This window comes from Salvelinus fontinalis, chromosome 19, assembly GCF_029448725.1.
Source record: "Salvelinus fontinalis isolate EN_2023a chromosome 19, ASM2944872v1, whole genome shotgun sequence".
Classification (NCBI taxonomy): domain Eukaryota; kingdom Metazoa; phylum Chordata; class Actinopteri; order Salmoniformes; family Salmonidae; genus Salvelinus; species Salvelinus fontinalis.
Window position 1 is genome coordinate 28,149,143 of NC_074683.1, and position 15,148 is coordinate 28,164,290.

Genomic DNA, 15,148 nt, shown 5'->3' on the forward strand with positions numbered 1-15,148 from the left:
ATTTGTGATGAAGCCATGACCAAGTGCCAAGATGCTTAATCATTCCTTCCTGATAACGATCACAACATGCATCATTTCAAGTCGAATGGCCTTCTGAGCACACTAAGTATTCCCATGATGAATCCAGATCCACTCCTAGAGAAATCCTCTCACCATCACTGTTTGTCAGTTCATTCAGTGGCGTTAAGCAGTTTATAAATGCAGGGAAGGAGGAATGATACACACAACTCCATGCTCTAGTATTGCAGGTCATTGTCCTAGCCTTCCGTTGCTCTTATCCTCCTCCACCAACCCCCCTCCCAATGATGCATCTCTCTCTCCCTGCTTTACTAAAGCTCCTCAGCATGCCTTACCGACTGCCTCGTCTCTTTGTTTATAATCGCTGTGATTGTGAACAAGCTGTGATGTTATCTCACAACCCACACAACCTCTGTCCCTACCATGGGATTTGCAGTCAATTAAATGCAATAATGAACTTTATCATTTGTTTGCTCAAGCTGCACTATCATGCAAGGTAGACTGGCGCTTAGGTTCGTCTGGCTCGTGGTGTATCATACTGATTACGAATGTTTTTGTTGACCTTTTTTAATTTGTTTTTCATTTAGATTACATTTATAAAGGTGAAATTGTAGTATGGTTAAACATGTACATCAGGCTTCCTTTCAAGTCAATATCCAGCAGCTAGACATTTTTAATTTGGCACTATGCAAAGCATAGTTAATTTTTTTGTTATATAGCCTTGTGTGTGTTGCTCTGCCCGAGGGTGTGACGGACTGAATTCTTTCACACCACGCAATGTGAGTGGAAATCTCTTATACCCCCAGTCCAGGAACCTTTAATTATACATTATTTTCGCTGCTCTCATCTTGAAATATGGGGCAATGTCAAACGCTGGCGGTAAGCCAGCACCAATATTATCTAGGTGACTTGCTTTGTAACCCCAGGACCAAGACCTACATGTAACAGTCATTTGAAGTAGACATTTCATATGGCAAAAGCTTTTTTTATATTTTTAGGCCATGTAATTGAGTTTCTCTTTAATCTTATGGATTATGAATGAGTAAGATGCTTAATATTTTTGTCATACTATGAAATCTATTTGTTGTCGGGACAGAACTGATTTGCTAATGCACTGTAAACTCATCCAATTATGTACATACCCAAATCCTAAGTAGATTTGATCTACAGTTTGACAACACCGCATTGTTTTACTGATTCTCTTGAACTGGCAACCATGTCCCCCCCCCCCCCCCCCCCCCCTCGATAGGATTCGATATGACAGGCAGGCTGCTCCATGTTCAAGCAGTCTCTTTAATGTGGATCCCAGGAAGAATAGCTGCTGCCTTGACAAAAACAACAAATGCATCAATAAAATAGGGTAGTGTTGTGTCACTGGTTGCTGATGGTGCTGCCTGGCAGGGCAACAGCTCATCCAGATCCTTGTTGAAATCATGAAAAATATTAGCGGAGCAATTCACTCTCAGCTGAAGCTTAAGCCGAAGCTGACATCATACTTTGTATTATTCACAGTGCTTATTCACAGTAGAATAGTTGTTTGATATAGGCTATTTACTTGTCTTTTTTTTGGGGGGGGGGCACTTCACAGGTAATGTAATGATTGATATTTGATTGCAGATGGTGAATTAGTCCCAAAGGTATGGCCCATAAATTAGCAGCAGTAAAGCATACACCAGAGGAGGCTGGTGGGAGGAGCTATAGGAGAATGGGCTCATTGTAATGAATGAAACTGAGTCAAACATATGGTTTCATATGTTTGATACTGTTCCATTTATATATTATTCCAGACATTAAAATGAGCCTGTCCTCCTATAGCTCCGCACACCAGCCTCCACTGGTATGCACCTAGACTAGGCAGTCCCATCCACAGTAGCTGTGGTCTGTTATAAGCTACAGCAAGTCAGGGTCTTATTCATTAGGACACGCAGTAGCAAAATATGTTTGCATGAAAATGAATGTTTCTTATTGGACAATTCCAGGTAGTCCCTTCACATTTCAGTCTGTGTTGCCTAATGGACATGGCCCAGAGCAGTTGTGGCCTGTTTCTCAGCTACAACCAGAACGGGTGTTGTCTAGCACCAGGTGCAGCGGGGTTCTTCCTGTTAATGTATATTACCTTCCTGCTCTAAATGCTTTTGTGGATTATTATTTCCTCAATTAGTTTGAGAGGGTCCATCTGGTTTAAACTGAGGCAAACCACTCTGCTGTTGTCCCATATTTTCCCACCCAACCCACTGTGAACAGGTAGGCTAATGATGACTGACTGAAGACAAGGCTTACAATTTCAGTTAAACTGGTTTATAACTAAACAGTCTATTTGTGACGATTATAATGGAGCCGACATGTATTAGATAAATAAAGTTCTAAGATATTTCCTTGGAATACATTTTATTTTGTTTTCTTCAATTTCCTGATATATAAGCAATTCAGCTGTTAGCTGCCATCTACAGTGTATTTGGAAAGTATTCAAATCCCTTACATTTTTTCACATTTTGTTATGTTAATGGCTTTTTTCTAAAAATACATTTTTTAAAGGTCCTCACTAATCTACACACAATACCCCATAAGGACAAAACAAAAACAGGTTTTTAGAAATGTTTGCAAATTGTATAAAAACTGAAATATAATGTTTTACATAAGTATTCAGACCCTTTACTCAGTACTTTGTTGAAGCACCTTTGGCAGTGATTACCGTCGAGTCTTCTTGGGTATGACGCTACAAGCTTGGCACATCTGTATTTGCGTTTTCTCCCATTGTTCTCCGCAGATCCTCTCAAGCTCTCAGGTTGGATGGGAAGCGTTGCTGCACAGCTATTTTCAGGTCTCTCCAGAGATGTTCGATCGGGTTCAAATCTTGGCTCTGGCTGGGCCACTCAAGGACATTCAGAGAATTGTCCCTGAAGCCACTCCAGCATTGTCTTTGCTGTGTTCTTAGGGTTCTTGTCCTGTTGGAAAGTGAACCTTCGCCCCAGTCTGAGGTCCTTAGCGCTCTGGAGCAGGTTTCCATCAAGGATCTCTCTGTACTTTACTCTGTTCATCTTTCCCTCGATCCTGACTAGTCTCACAGTCCCTGCCGCTGAAAACATCCCCACAGCATGATGCTGGCGTCGGGATGGTGCCAGGCTTCTTCCAGACGTGATGCTTGGCATTCAGGCCAAAGAGTTCAATCTTGGTTTCATCAGACCAGAGAATCTTGTTTCTTACTGCCCTCCAAGCGGGCTGTAATGTGCCTTTTACTGAAAAGTGGCTTCTGTCTGGCCACTCTACCATAAAGGCCTGATTGGTGGAGTGCTGCAGAGATGGTTTTCCTACTGGAAGTTTCTCCCATCTCCACAGAGGAACTCTAGAGCTCTGTCAGTGATCATTGTGTTCTTGCTAAGTTTGGCCGGGAGGCCAGCTCTAAGAAGCGTCTTGGTGGTTCCAAACTTATTCCATTGAAGAAGGATGGAGGCCCCTGTGTTCTTGTGGACCTTCAATGTTGCAGAATCAAAAAAATAAAGGGAATACTAAAATAACACATCCTAGATCTGAATAAATGAAATATTCTTATTAAGTACTTTTTTCTTTATATAGTTGAATGTGCTGACAACAAAATCACACAAATTATCAATGGAAATCAAATTTATCAACCCATGGAGGTCTGGATTTGGAGTCACACTCAAAATTAAAGTGGAAAACTACACTACAGGCTGATCCAACTTTGATGTAATGTCCTTAAAACAAGTCAAAATGAGGCTCAGTAGTGTGTGTGGCCTCCACGTGCCTGTATGACCTCCCTACAATGCCTGGGCATGCTCCTGATGAGGTGGCGGATGGTCTCCTGAGGGATCTCCTCCCAGACCTGGACTAAAGCATCCGCCAACTCCTGGACAGTCTGTGGTGCAACGTGGCGTTGGTGGATGGAGCGAGACATGATGTCCCAGATGTGCTCAATTGGATTCAGGTCTGGGGAACGGGCGGGCCAGTCCATAGCATCAATGCCTTCCTCTTGCAGGAACTGCTGACACACTCCAGCCACATGAGGTCTAGCATTGTCTTGCATTAGGAGGAACCCAGGGCCAACCGCACCAGCATATGGTCTCACAAGGGGTCTGAGGATCTCATCTCGGTACCTAATGGCAGTCAGGCTACCTCTGGCGAGCACATGGAGGGCTGTGCACCCCCCCAAAGAAATGCCACCCCACACCATGACTGACCCACCGGTCATGCTGGAGGATGTTGCAGAACGTTCTCCACGGCGTCTCCAGACTCTGTCACGTCTGTCACATGTGCGTGTGAACCTGCTTTCATCTGTGAAGAGCACAGGGCGCCAGTGGCGAATTTGCCAATCTTGGTGTTCTCTGGCAAATGCCAAACGTCCTGCACGGTGTTGGGCTGTAAGCACAACCCCCACCTGTGGAGGTCGGGCCCTCATACCACCCTCATGGAGTCTGTTTCTGACCGTTTGAGCAGACACATGCACATTTGTGGCCTGCTGGAGGTAATTTTGCAGGGCTCTGGCAGTGCTCCTCCTTGCACAAAGGCGGAGGTAGCGGTCCTGCTGCTGGGTTGTTGCCCTCCTACGGCCTCCTCCACGTCTCCTGATGTACTGGCCTGTCTCCTGGTAGCGCCTCCATGCTCTGGACACTACGCTGACAGACACAGCAAACCTTCTTGCCACAGCTCGCATTGATGTGCCATCCTGGATGAGCTGCACTACCTGAGCCACTTGTGTGGGTTGTAGACTCCGTCTCATGCTACCACTAGAGTGAAAGCACCGCCAGCATTCAAAAGTGACCAAAACATCAGCCAGGAAGCATAGGAACTGAGAAGTGGTCTGTGGTCACCACCTGCAGAACCACTCCTTTATTGGGGGTGTCTTGCTAATTGTCTATAATTTCCACCTTTTGTCTATTGCATTTGCACAACAGCATGTGAAATTTATTGTCAATCAGTGTTTCTTCCTAAGTGGACAGTTTGATTTTACAGAAGTGTGATTGACTTGGAGTTACATTGTTGTTTAAGTGTTCCCTTTATTTTTTTGAGCAGTGTATTTTGGTACCCTTCCCCAGATCTGTGCCTCAACACAATCCTGTCTCGGAGCTCTGCGGACAATTCCTTCGACGGCATGGGTTTTGCTCTGACATGCACTGTCAACTTTGGGACCTTATATTATATAGAGCTGGATAGCTAGACAGACACAGGTGTGTGCCTATAATGACCATCATTATGTTTGGAGGAAAAAGGTGGAGGCTTGCAAGCCGAAGAACACCATCCCAACCGTGAAGCACTGGGGTGGCAGCACCATGTTGCGGAGGTGCTTTGCTGCAGGAGGGACTGGTGCACTTCACAAAATAGATGGCATCATGAGGAAGTAAAATTGTGGATATATTGAACCAACATTTCAAGACATCAGTCAGGAAGTTAAAGCTTGGTCGCAAATGGGTCTTCCAAATGGACAATGACCCCAAGCATACTTCCAAAGTTGTGGCAAAATGGCTTAAGGATGACAAAGTTAAGGTATTGGAGTGGCCATCAAAGCCCTGACCTCAATCCCATAGATAAACTGTGGGCAGAACTGAAAAAGCGTGTGCGAGCAAGGAGGCCTACAATCCTGACTCAGTTACACCAGCTCTGTTAGGAGGAATGGGCCAAACTTCACCCAACTTATTGTGGGAAGCTTGTGGAAGGCTACCTGACACGTTTGACCCAAGTTAAACAATTTAAAGGCAGTGCTACCAAATACTAATTGAGTGTGTAAACTTCTGACCCACTGGGAATGTGATGAAAGAAATAAAATATGAAATACATCATTCTCTCTAAAATTATTCTGACATTCTTAAAATAAAGTTGTGATCCTAACTGACCAAAGACAGGGCATTTTTACTAGGATTAAATCTCAGGAATTGTGAAAAACAGTTTAAATGTCTTTGGCTAAGGTGTATGTAAACTTCCGACTTCGACTGTATTTCTTGAAGCTAATAGCAGTGACTCTATTCCTGTGTAACTCCGGTAGGGCAACATCTGAAAAATAACGCACTTGGTAGTGTGTACCGGTGCTCGACCAGTCGGCGAAAGCCAACATCACCCACTACAGAGAACGGTTGATTGTCAAGGGCACTGAATTCCATTCTTGGCTTTAATGGATTTCGCCTTTGAGTTGTCTCGCTGAAAATTTCTTACTCTTTCAAATGACTGCTCGACTTGTTGACTGCTCGATCCACATAGAAGACATTGTGGGCTAGGTTAGGAATGCTGTGTTCCACGTGTAGCGCACAATTGTGTCATTATGTCATGTACCTACGTTATATAGGTATGCACGGCAGCGTTGACATCGGTTTTTAACATCGGCGCTAAACTAGACGTTGCGCTGATACCGACTTTGTCATTTTTAGCTAATATCGTCCGATAGCGATATCTTGCATCCCTAGTTGGAATTGTTTTTCCCAACAGATATTGGATTATGTCGTTTTTGCAGAAATCTTTACAGGTTACTATGAATTAAGCCTCGTGTTTGCATTACAAGCACTTGCTGACTTAGTTCTGGGCCCTTTTTCTCAATAGCATCTTAATGTAATAGTACTGATCTAGGATCAGATTTGCCTTTTAAAGTCCTAATGAATGAGTTAGAGGGTGGACCTGATCCTAGATCAATACTCCTACTCTGTTTTATGAGTATGGTCCCTGGACAGGAAAGGCAGCTGAAACTAAAACTGCTGTCTCTGTGGGACCTGAAAGCCTGAGGTCTCCAGAGGAGCTCTTGATCAGCCAATAACAAACAGTTCTAAACATATCCCGCAGAGTTTATTTTGAGCTGGCTGTGTTTGTTCAGCGGCGGTTTGGTTTGGGCCCGTTTCATTGGCTGCTCCCTCTGCATGTTGAAATCCTTCGAGTCGGTGGACTCGACACAGTGGACTTGCGAGATTCCTCTGTGAATTATGTAATCGATGAACGGACCTCACACTTGTCTTGTGGGTGGGCCATGAACGTCTGCTTTGCTTGAGAGAGGCAGGGTTGGGTTTGCTCCTCAAACTGAGGCTGCGTTCCAAATGGCACCCTATCCTTTATATAGGGTGCTACTTTTTTACCAAAGGGCCATATGGGATACACTGACAATCTGAAAGTAAAGACCCGATTCGGGTTGAAATGACCTCCGAGGCACAAAACCTGGGGAGCGCAGGGCAACTTCCTTTCTTTTACACACACAGAAGTATGTCACACCCCTTCAAATTAGTGGATTCGGCTATTCCAGCCACACCTGTTGCTGACTGGTGTGTGGATAGAATCGAGCACACAGCCATGCAATCTCCATAGACAAACATTGACAGAATGGTTTCACTGAGGAGCTCAGTGACTTTCAACATGACACCGTGATATGGCATCTTTCCAACAAGTCAGTTTGTCAAATTTCTACCATGCTAGAGCTGCCCTGGTCAACTAAGTGCTGTTATTGTGAAGTGGAAACGTCTCGGAGCAACAATGGCTCAGCCACGACGTGGTAGGCCAAACAAGCTCACAGAACAAGACCGCCGAGTTCTGAAGTGCGTAAAAATCGTCTGTCCTCGTTTACAACACTCACTACCGAGTTCCAAACTGCCTCTGGAAGCAACGTCGGCACAATAACTGTTCATCGGCAGCTTCATGAAATGGGTTTCCGTGAGCAGCCGCACACAAGCCTAAAATCACCATGCGTAATGCCAAGCCTCGGCAGGAGTGGTGTACAGCTCATCGCCATTGGACTCGGTGGCAACGCGTTCTATGGAGTGATGAATCACGTTTCACCGTCTGGCAGTTCGACGGACGAATCATCTGGGTTTGGCGGATGCCAGGAGAATGCTACCTAACTCAATGCATCGTGCCAACTGTAAAGCTTGCTGGAGGAGGAATAATGGTGTGGGGCTGTTTTTCATTGTTTGGCTAGGCGCCTTAGTTTCAGTGAACGGAGATGTTAATGCGACAGCATACAATGAAATTCTAGATTATTCTGCGCTTCCATTTTGTGGCAACAGTTTGGGAAAGGCCTTCCTGTTTTCAACATAACAATGTGGAGGCTGTTATAGCAGCAAAGGGGGGACCAACTCCCTATTAATGCCCATGATTTTGTAATGAGATGTTTGACAAGCAGCTGTCCACATACTTTTGGTTGTTTGTGTTTGAGGGGATGGAAAAAGTAAGTGTAATCTTTTAAATGACTAAAACCAGATATAAAGTATGTGGAAACCATAATGGACCTAATAATATAATCTTTGGGAACTATCACCAAAATACACGGAAGACAGTCGGGTTGAGTTGAATTCCGAAGACAATGAATTTAACAGTTTTAATTCTATGTTTAAGCAAAATAACACATTATCCATGGAAAATACATAGAATTGCAGGAAACTAGCTTCAAAACTGCAACATTTTCTCTCGAATGCATGGCAAAATGTGTAGAATTTCCGGAAATATCTCCACAGTGCCAAGATGAGGAGCCTCAAATGATCTAAAATGTAGCCATGCTGATGGCCGACCTCACTCATTGCCATGCCACGCCCACCATCTAAGCCCCTTTTTGATCCAGATAAAACCCTGGGTAATATTTAGAAAGCAGGGGAGAGATCAGGAGACAAAGACACTGCTGGGGGTTGTGGTTTTTCTGCCTCTTTTCCCTGTCCCCTGTGGACACTAAACCTAGCGCTATAGGGCTGAGGATAAAGAGGCCTAGGGCCACATTCAAGGCCTTTATATCGGGTATTTGCTGTACCCCAAACTCTGTGCGTTGTTGTAATAGAGGGGCCGGGGTGAAGCGACATGCCCATCGTCTGTCTACAGTTCTCCCGTTTTAACCCAGTCCTTTAGATCAGCAGTAACAACCTACCACGATGCACAAACATGGGATTCTAGGTTGGTTGGGCTTGTGTTTTTCCAAAGGTGACTCTTGTAATATTAGCATAGTTATCACACTAACTGTAAACAAGCTGTGAACATTTTTTGTTTTTACCTGCATCACACTGTACTGCACAGAGTTTCTGCCATCATTCTGGGGAAACCAGCACTGTTCTGTAGACATGCATTTCACACTATGCAGAGCAGTCTAAGACGGCCATTTGTAGAAGTCAAATACCATGATGGACCTGGATGAGGCAAGTTAACCTCTAACGAGCATCTACCCCGGATCCGGGAGCACCCCCCACCCCCCCCACACTGATTAGCATCGCTAGCATAGCGTCACAATTAAATAGTAGCATCTAAATATCATTAAATCACAAGTCCAAGACACCTAATGAAAGATACAGATCCTGTGAATAAAGCCACCATTTCAGATTTTTAAAATGTTTTACAGGGAAGACAAAATATGTAAATCTATTAGCTAACCACGTTAGCAAAAGACACCACTTTTCTAACTCCATCAGTTTCTTACTCCATCAGGTGCTATCACCAATTCGGCTAAACTAAGATATTGATAGCCACTAACCAAGAAAAAACCTCATCAGATGACAGTCTGATAACATATTTATGGTATAGGATAGGTTTTGTTAGAAAAATGTGCATATTTCAGGTAGATATAGTTTACAATTGCACCCACCGTCACAAATGGACTAGAATAAATACATAGAGCAACGTGTTTACCTAATTACTAATCATCAAACATTTCGTAAAAATACACAGCATACACTAATCGAAAGACACAGATCCTGTGAATACAGACAATATTTCAGATTTTCTAAGTGTCTTACAGCGAAAACACAAATCGTTATATTAGCATACCACATACGCAAACGTTACCCGAGCACTGATTCTAGCCAAAGATAGCGATATCATATCATCGCCAAAATATATTAATTTTTTCACTACCCTTCTCAGAATTCTTCCGATGACACTCCTGTAACATCATATTACAACATTCATATACAGTTTGTTCGAAAATGTGCATATTTAGCCACCAAAATCATGGTTAGACAATGACAAAAGTTGCCCAGCTGGTCAGACAATGTCGTGCGCCATATTAGACAGTGATCTAGTCGTATACATAAATACTCATAAACGTGACTAAAAAATATAGGGTGGACAGCGATTGATAGACAATTTAATTCTTAATACAATCGCTGATTTACATTTTTTAAATTATCCTTACTTTTCAATACAGTTTGTGCCAAGCGAAGCTACGTCAAACAAAATGGCGTCATAAGCGATTAACATTTCTCGACAAACACGATTTATCATAATAAATTGTTCCTACTTTGAGCTGTTCTTCCATCAGAATCTTGGGCAAAGAATCCTTTCTTGGGTCTAATCGTCTTTTGGTCGAAAGCTGTCCTCTTGCCATGTGGAAATGCCAACTGCGTTCGGCATGAACTGGAAACCTGCCCTGCTATTCAAAAAGTCTCAGAAATAAATGTCCCAAAATGTGCACTAAACGGATATAAATTGCTATAAAACGGTTTAAATTAACTACCTTATGATGTTTTTAACTCCTATAACGAGTAAAAACATGACCTGAGAAATATTACTGGCTCCACTAATGCTTGGAAAAAGAACGGGTCGGTGTCCACCGTGCGTCCGGCGCAGCTGGAAAGGAGTTCCTACCTACACGTTTTTTTGTTTTATAGTGGCTGTGATTGGGCAATCGATACCATTCAAAGCGTCATCACGTAAAGGCATCCAGGGGAAGACGTAAGCAGTGTCCGTATCCTTATAGCATTCACAATGGCCTTTAAACTGACTCCAGATCAGGGGCCAAAATGTGTGAAATCTGACTCCATGTCAGGGAAATTGCTGTAGAATGAGTTCTGTTCCACTCAGAGACAAAATTCCAACGGCTATAGAAACTAGAGACTGTTTTCTATCCAATAATAGTAATAATATGTATATTGTACGATAAAGTAGGAGAGTAGGAAGCCATTTAATCTGTAATGCAAATATGCTAATGAGTAAACAGCACCCCCTGTAGTCGCAAGAAGTTAATGTGAAGGGATTACAGAAATTGGATCAGCAGGTAGCACGCTATCTGTTCTGGAGCGCGTTGGTTGGGTCGGAAGGGGCACTGACGGACTGTCCTTGACACAAATCATCCAGACAGACCACAGCTGGACTACTAGAAGTGGACTATGGACATGGGAGGCTATAGACTTCTATAAGGTGGTGGACTGCCCATCAAGCCCTCCTGTGTATCACTATTCCACATTAGATTGCCACTGCACGAGGATGAGTGCCTAATCATACTTTGTCTAAAGAGTAATGCGTTCACCTAAACAATAATGACTGAAGTTCTAGAGTTATGCATTGACTGACAGATAATGTCATCTGAAGCAACTACATACTTTTGCAACCAATATTGTAGGCACATCCATGTTATCTTGTTTCAACTCTGTCTGAATAATGTATTAAATGTGTTACTTTTCTCTACAGGGGGGATTGCTGATTCCAAAATGGAGGTGAAGACGTCACTTCTAGACAACATGATAGGGGTGGGGGACATGGTCCTGCTAGAACCCCTCAACGAAGACTCCTTCATCGAGAACCTGAGAAAACGCTTCGACCACAATGAGATCTACGTAAGTTCTCTCTCATCTAGTCTGGGTAGCCATTTGATTAGCTGCTCAGGAGTATTATGGCTTGGGGGTAGAAGCTGTACACAGCCTGGAAGTGTGTTGGTCATTGTCCTGTTGAAAAACAAATGATAGTCCCACTAAGCTCAAACCAGTTGGGATGGTTTATCGCTGCAGAATGCTGTGGTATCCATGCTGCTTAAGTGTGTCTTGCAATCTAAATAATTCACTGACAGTGTCACCAGCAAAGCACCATCACACCACCACCTCCATACTTCACGGTGGGAACAACACATGCGGAGATCATCCGTTCACCTACTCTGCATCTCACAAAGACACGGGGGTTGGACTCATCAGACCAAAGAACAGATTTCCACCGGTCTAATGTCCATTGCTTGCGTTTCTTGGCCCAAGCAAGTCTCTTCTTCTTATTGGTGTCCTTTGGTAGTAGATTTCCTTTGCAGCAATTCGACCATGAAGGCCTGATTCCCACAGTCTCCTCTGAACAGTTGATTTTTGAGATGTCTTACTTGAACTCTGAAGCATTTATTTGGGCTGCAATTTCTGAGTCTGGTAACTCTAATGAACTTATCCTCTGCAGCAGAGGTAACTGTGGGTCTTCCTTTCCTGTGGCGGTCCTCATGAGAGCTAGTTTCATCATAGCGCTTGATGGTTTTTGCGATTGCACTTGAAGAAACTTTTAAAGTTTTTAAAATGTTCCTGAATGACTGACCTTCATGTCTTAAAGTAATGAGACTGTCAATTATCTTTGCTTATTTGAGCTGTTCTTGCCATAATATGGATTTAGCCCTATTTGGTAAAAGATTATCTTCTGTATAACACCCCTACCTTGTCACAACACAACTGGTTGGCTCAAACACATTAAGGAAAGAAGTTACATAAAAGTTCATTCCAAATTAACTTTTAACAAGGCACACCTGTTAATTGAAATGCATTCCAGGTGACTGCCTCATGAAGTTGGTTGAGAGCATGCCAAGAGTGTGCAAAGCTGTCATCGAGGCAAAGGGTGGCTACTTTGAGGAATATAAAATATATTTTGGTTTGACACTATTTTTGGTTACTACATGATTACCTATGTGTTATTTCAGTTTGATGTCTTCACTATTATTCTACAATGTAGATAATATAAAAAAAAATAGATAAACCCTTGAATGAGTATGTACAGTTGAAGTTTACATACACTTAGGTTGGAGTCATTAAAACTAGTTTTTCAACCACTCCACAAATGTCTTGTGTTATAACAAACTATAGTTTCGGCAAGTCGGTTAGGACATCTACTTTGTGCGTGACACAAGTAATTTTTCCAAAAATTGTTTAGACAGATTATTTCACTGTGTCCCAATTCCAGTGGGTCAGAAGTTTACATACACTAAGTTAACTGGGGGTGGCAGCATCATGTTGTGGAGGTGCTTTGCTGCAGGAGGGACTGGTGCACTTCACAAAAGATGGCATCATGAGGAAGGGAAATGATATAGATATATTGAAGCAGCATCTCAAGACATCAATCAGGAAGTTAAAGCTTGGTTGCAAATGGGTCTTTCAAATGGACAATGACCCCAAGCATACTTCCGAAGTTGTGGCAAAATGGCATAAGGATGACAAAGTTAAGGTATTGGAGTGGCCATCAAAGCCCTGACCTCAATCCTATAGACAATTTGTGGGCAGAACTCAAAAATCGTGTGCGAGCAAGGAGGCCTACAATCCTGACTCAGTTACACCAGCTCTGTCAGGAGGAATGGGCCTAAATTCACCCAACTTATTGTGGAAGGCTATCTGACACGTTTGACCCAAGTTAAACCATTTTTAAAGGCAATGCTACCAAATACTAATTGAGTGTATGTAATCTTCTGACCCACTGGGAATGTGATGAAAGAAATAAAAGCTGAAATAAATCACACTACTATTATTCTGAAATTTCACATTCTTAAAATAAAGTAGTGATCCAAACTGACCTAAAACAGAATATTTACTAGGATTAAATCTCAGGAATTGTGAAACTGAGTTTACATGCACTTTAGCCAAATACATTTAAACTCAGTATGTGTGTGTGTATTAAATGTACTTGATGCTTGAATGTATGCAAATATTCAAATGTATTTGACTGTGAGGCTGCTGGGACAAAACCCAGTTAGTCTCAATGCTGTGGTTCAGCTTTATTTTTGTTCCCTCAATTTCGCTAAAAGTGTATGCTTTCATTTAGCCTAGACAAACAGACAAGCCGTCTACTTCTGCAGATACATAATTCATTGTTACTAAACTCACTGCTATCTATGTGCTTAAACCTATTAATGTTAGTCCTTAAACAGTGGCACAGATACAGCAACCTCACCACAGAGCCCTGAGTTTACCAATAAATAAATCCCATCACTGAAGAATGTAGATGTCTCAAACGAGGCAGTACATCCAAAGCTCCAGGGATGACTCTGGAGAGCTGGCTCTGTGGCTGCTTCACTTGAGGGGGAGTGAATGATTGGAGCAGACCTGGGTTCAAATACTATTTGAAATGTTTCAATTACTTTGCGCTTTTGCTCCTGCCTGCCTGGAGTGCCAGATGGTAAGGGTTTGCAGTTTTAGGACTATTCTATTGGTCTTGTAAGATCAATTAAGCAAAGACATGATGTTGATTTCAAATAATTTAATTATTTCAAATTGTATATTTGAACCCGTGTCTGGAATAGAGAGGCTGGCTCAGGGCTCTGGTCCCAGGAACACTACATCTCTGTGGGTCGGCGTATCCAGACGTCAGCCTTTATGATTATTGCTCTGGTTCTCTCCACTACTGACTAGGACAGTGCCAAGCCAGAGAATGTCGTTACCATACTGAGCTGTGATTGGCTGGCTCCCTCGGCTTCATGATATTCTAGTTGAGTTCATACAGCTTCCTGTGGGGATATGTGTTTGACATCTTAGCTTTCCTCAAATTTCTCTGTCACAAGCTGTAAATTCAGAATGTGTTGTAGTGACTCTCAACAAATGAGATGTCCAACTGCACTGAACAAAAATCTAAACGCAACGATTTGAAAGATTTTACTGAGTTACAGTTCATACACTGAACAAAAATCTAAACGCAACATGTAAAGTGTTGGTCCCATGTTTCATGAGCCGAAATAATATATCCCAGAAATGTTCCATATGCACAAAAAGCTTAATTCTCTAAGTTATTTTCAGCAATGCAACAGCTGAGTACGGAGTGGAAACATACAGAGTGGTCAGTCAGTAACATAGAGGTGGGTCTAAAGCATATGGTTGGTCTTAGTCTGTAATAATAACATTTGGGTGGGGCCTTCCTCCTCAACTAGTGGCCTAGCCAGGAGTGGTTTAACCTGCCTGACTGGCTGGCCGGCTGCAGCCTACATTTAGCTACTAATCCCTAGCTGGCCCGTCAGGTCAGTGTCCCTTGTTATTATGCTGTCAATTTTCTTTCTTGCTTGGTCTTTTCATCCCTTACCAGTTGTCATGCCAACCCGAGTGTCACATGACACCCTGCCCACAACATCCCCTCCTTGGTTTTGTGTTCCTGGGATTTAGATGGAATTATCTCATTACTGCAGGAAATATCAAACTTTTAACCATTTCAAGCCTTATTTTGCCCATGATCGCTT

At 42.8% G+C, this 15,148-nt stretch overlaps 1 protein-coding gene across 3 annotated transcripts in view; it reads left to right on the forward strand.

The window, feature by feature from the left end:
• LOC129816573 (unconventional myosin-Ib-like) overlaps positions 1-15,148 on the forward strand; it is a 149,712-nt gene that overhangs the window by 11,163 nt on the left and 123,401 nt on the right. For all 3 annotated transcript variants that reach the window (XM_055871195.1, XM_055871196.1, XM_055871197.1), the window contains exon 2: positions 11,386-11,531. In XM_055871195.1, coding sequence (XP_055727170.1) covers positions 11,406-11,531 — 126 coding nt within the window. In that variant the 5' untranslated portion in view covers positions 11,386-11,405. The remainder of the gene's footprint in view (positions 1-11,385; positions 11,532-15,148) is intronic.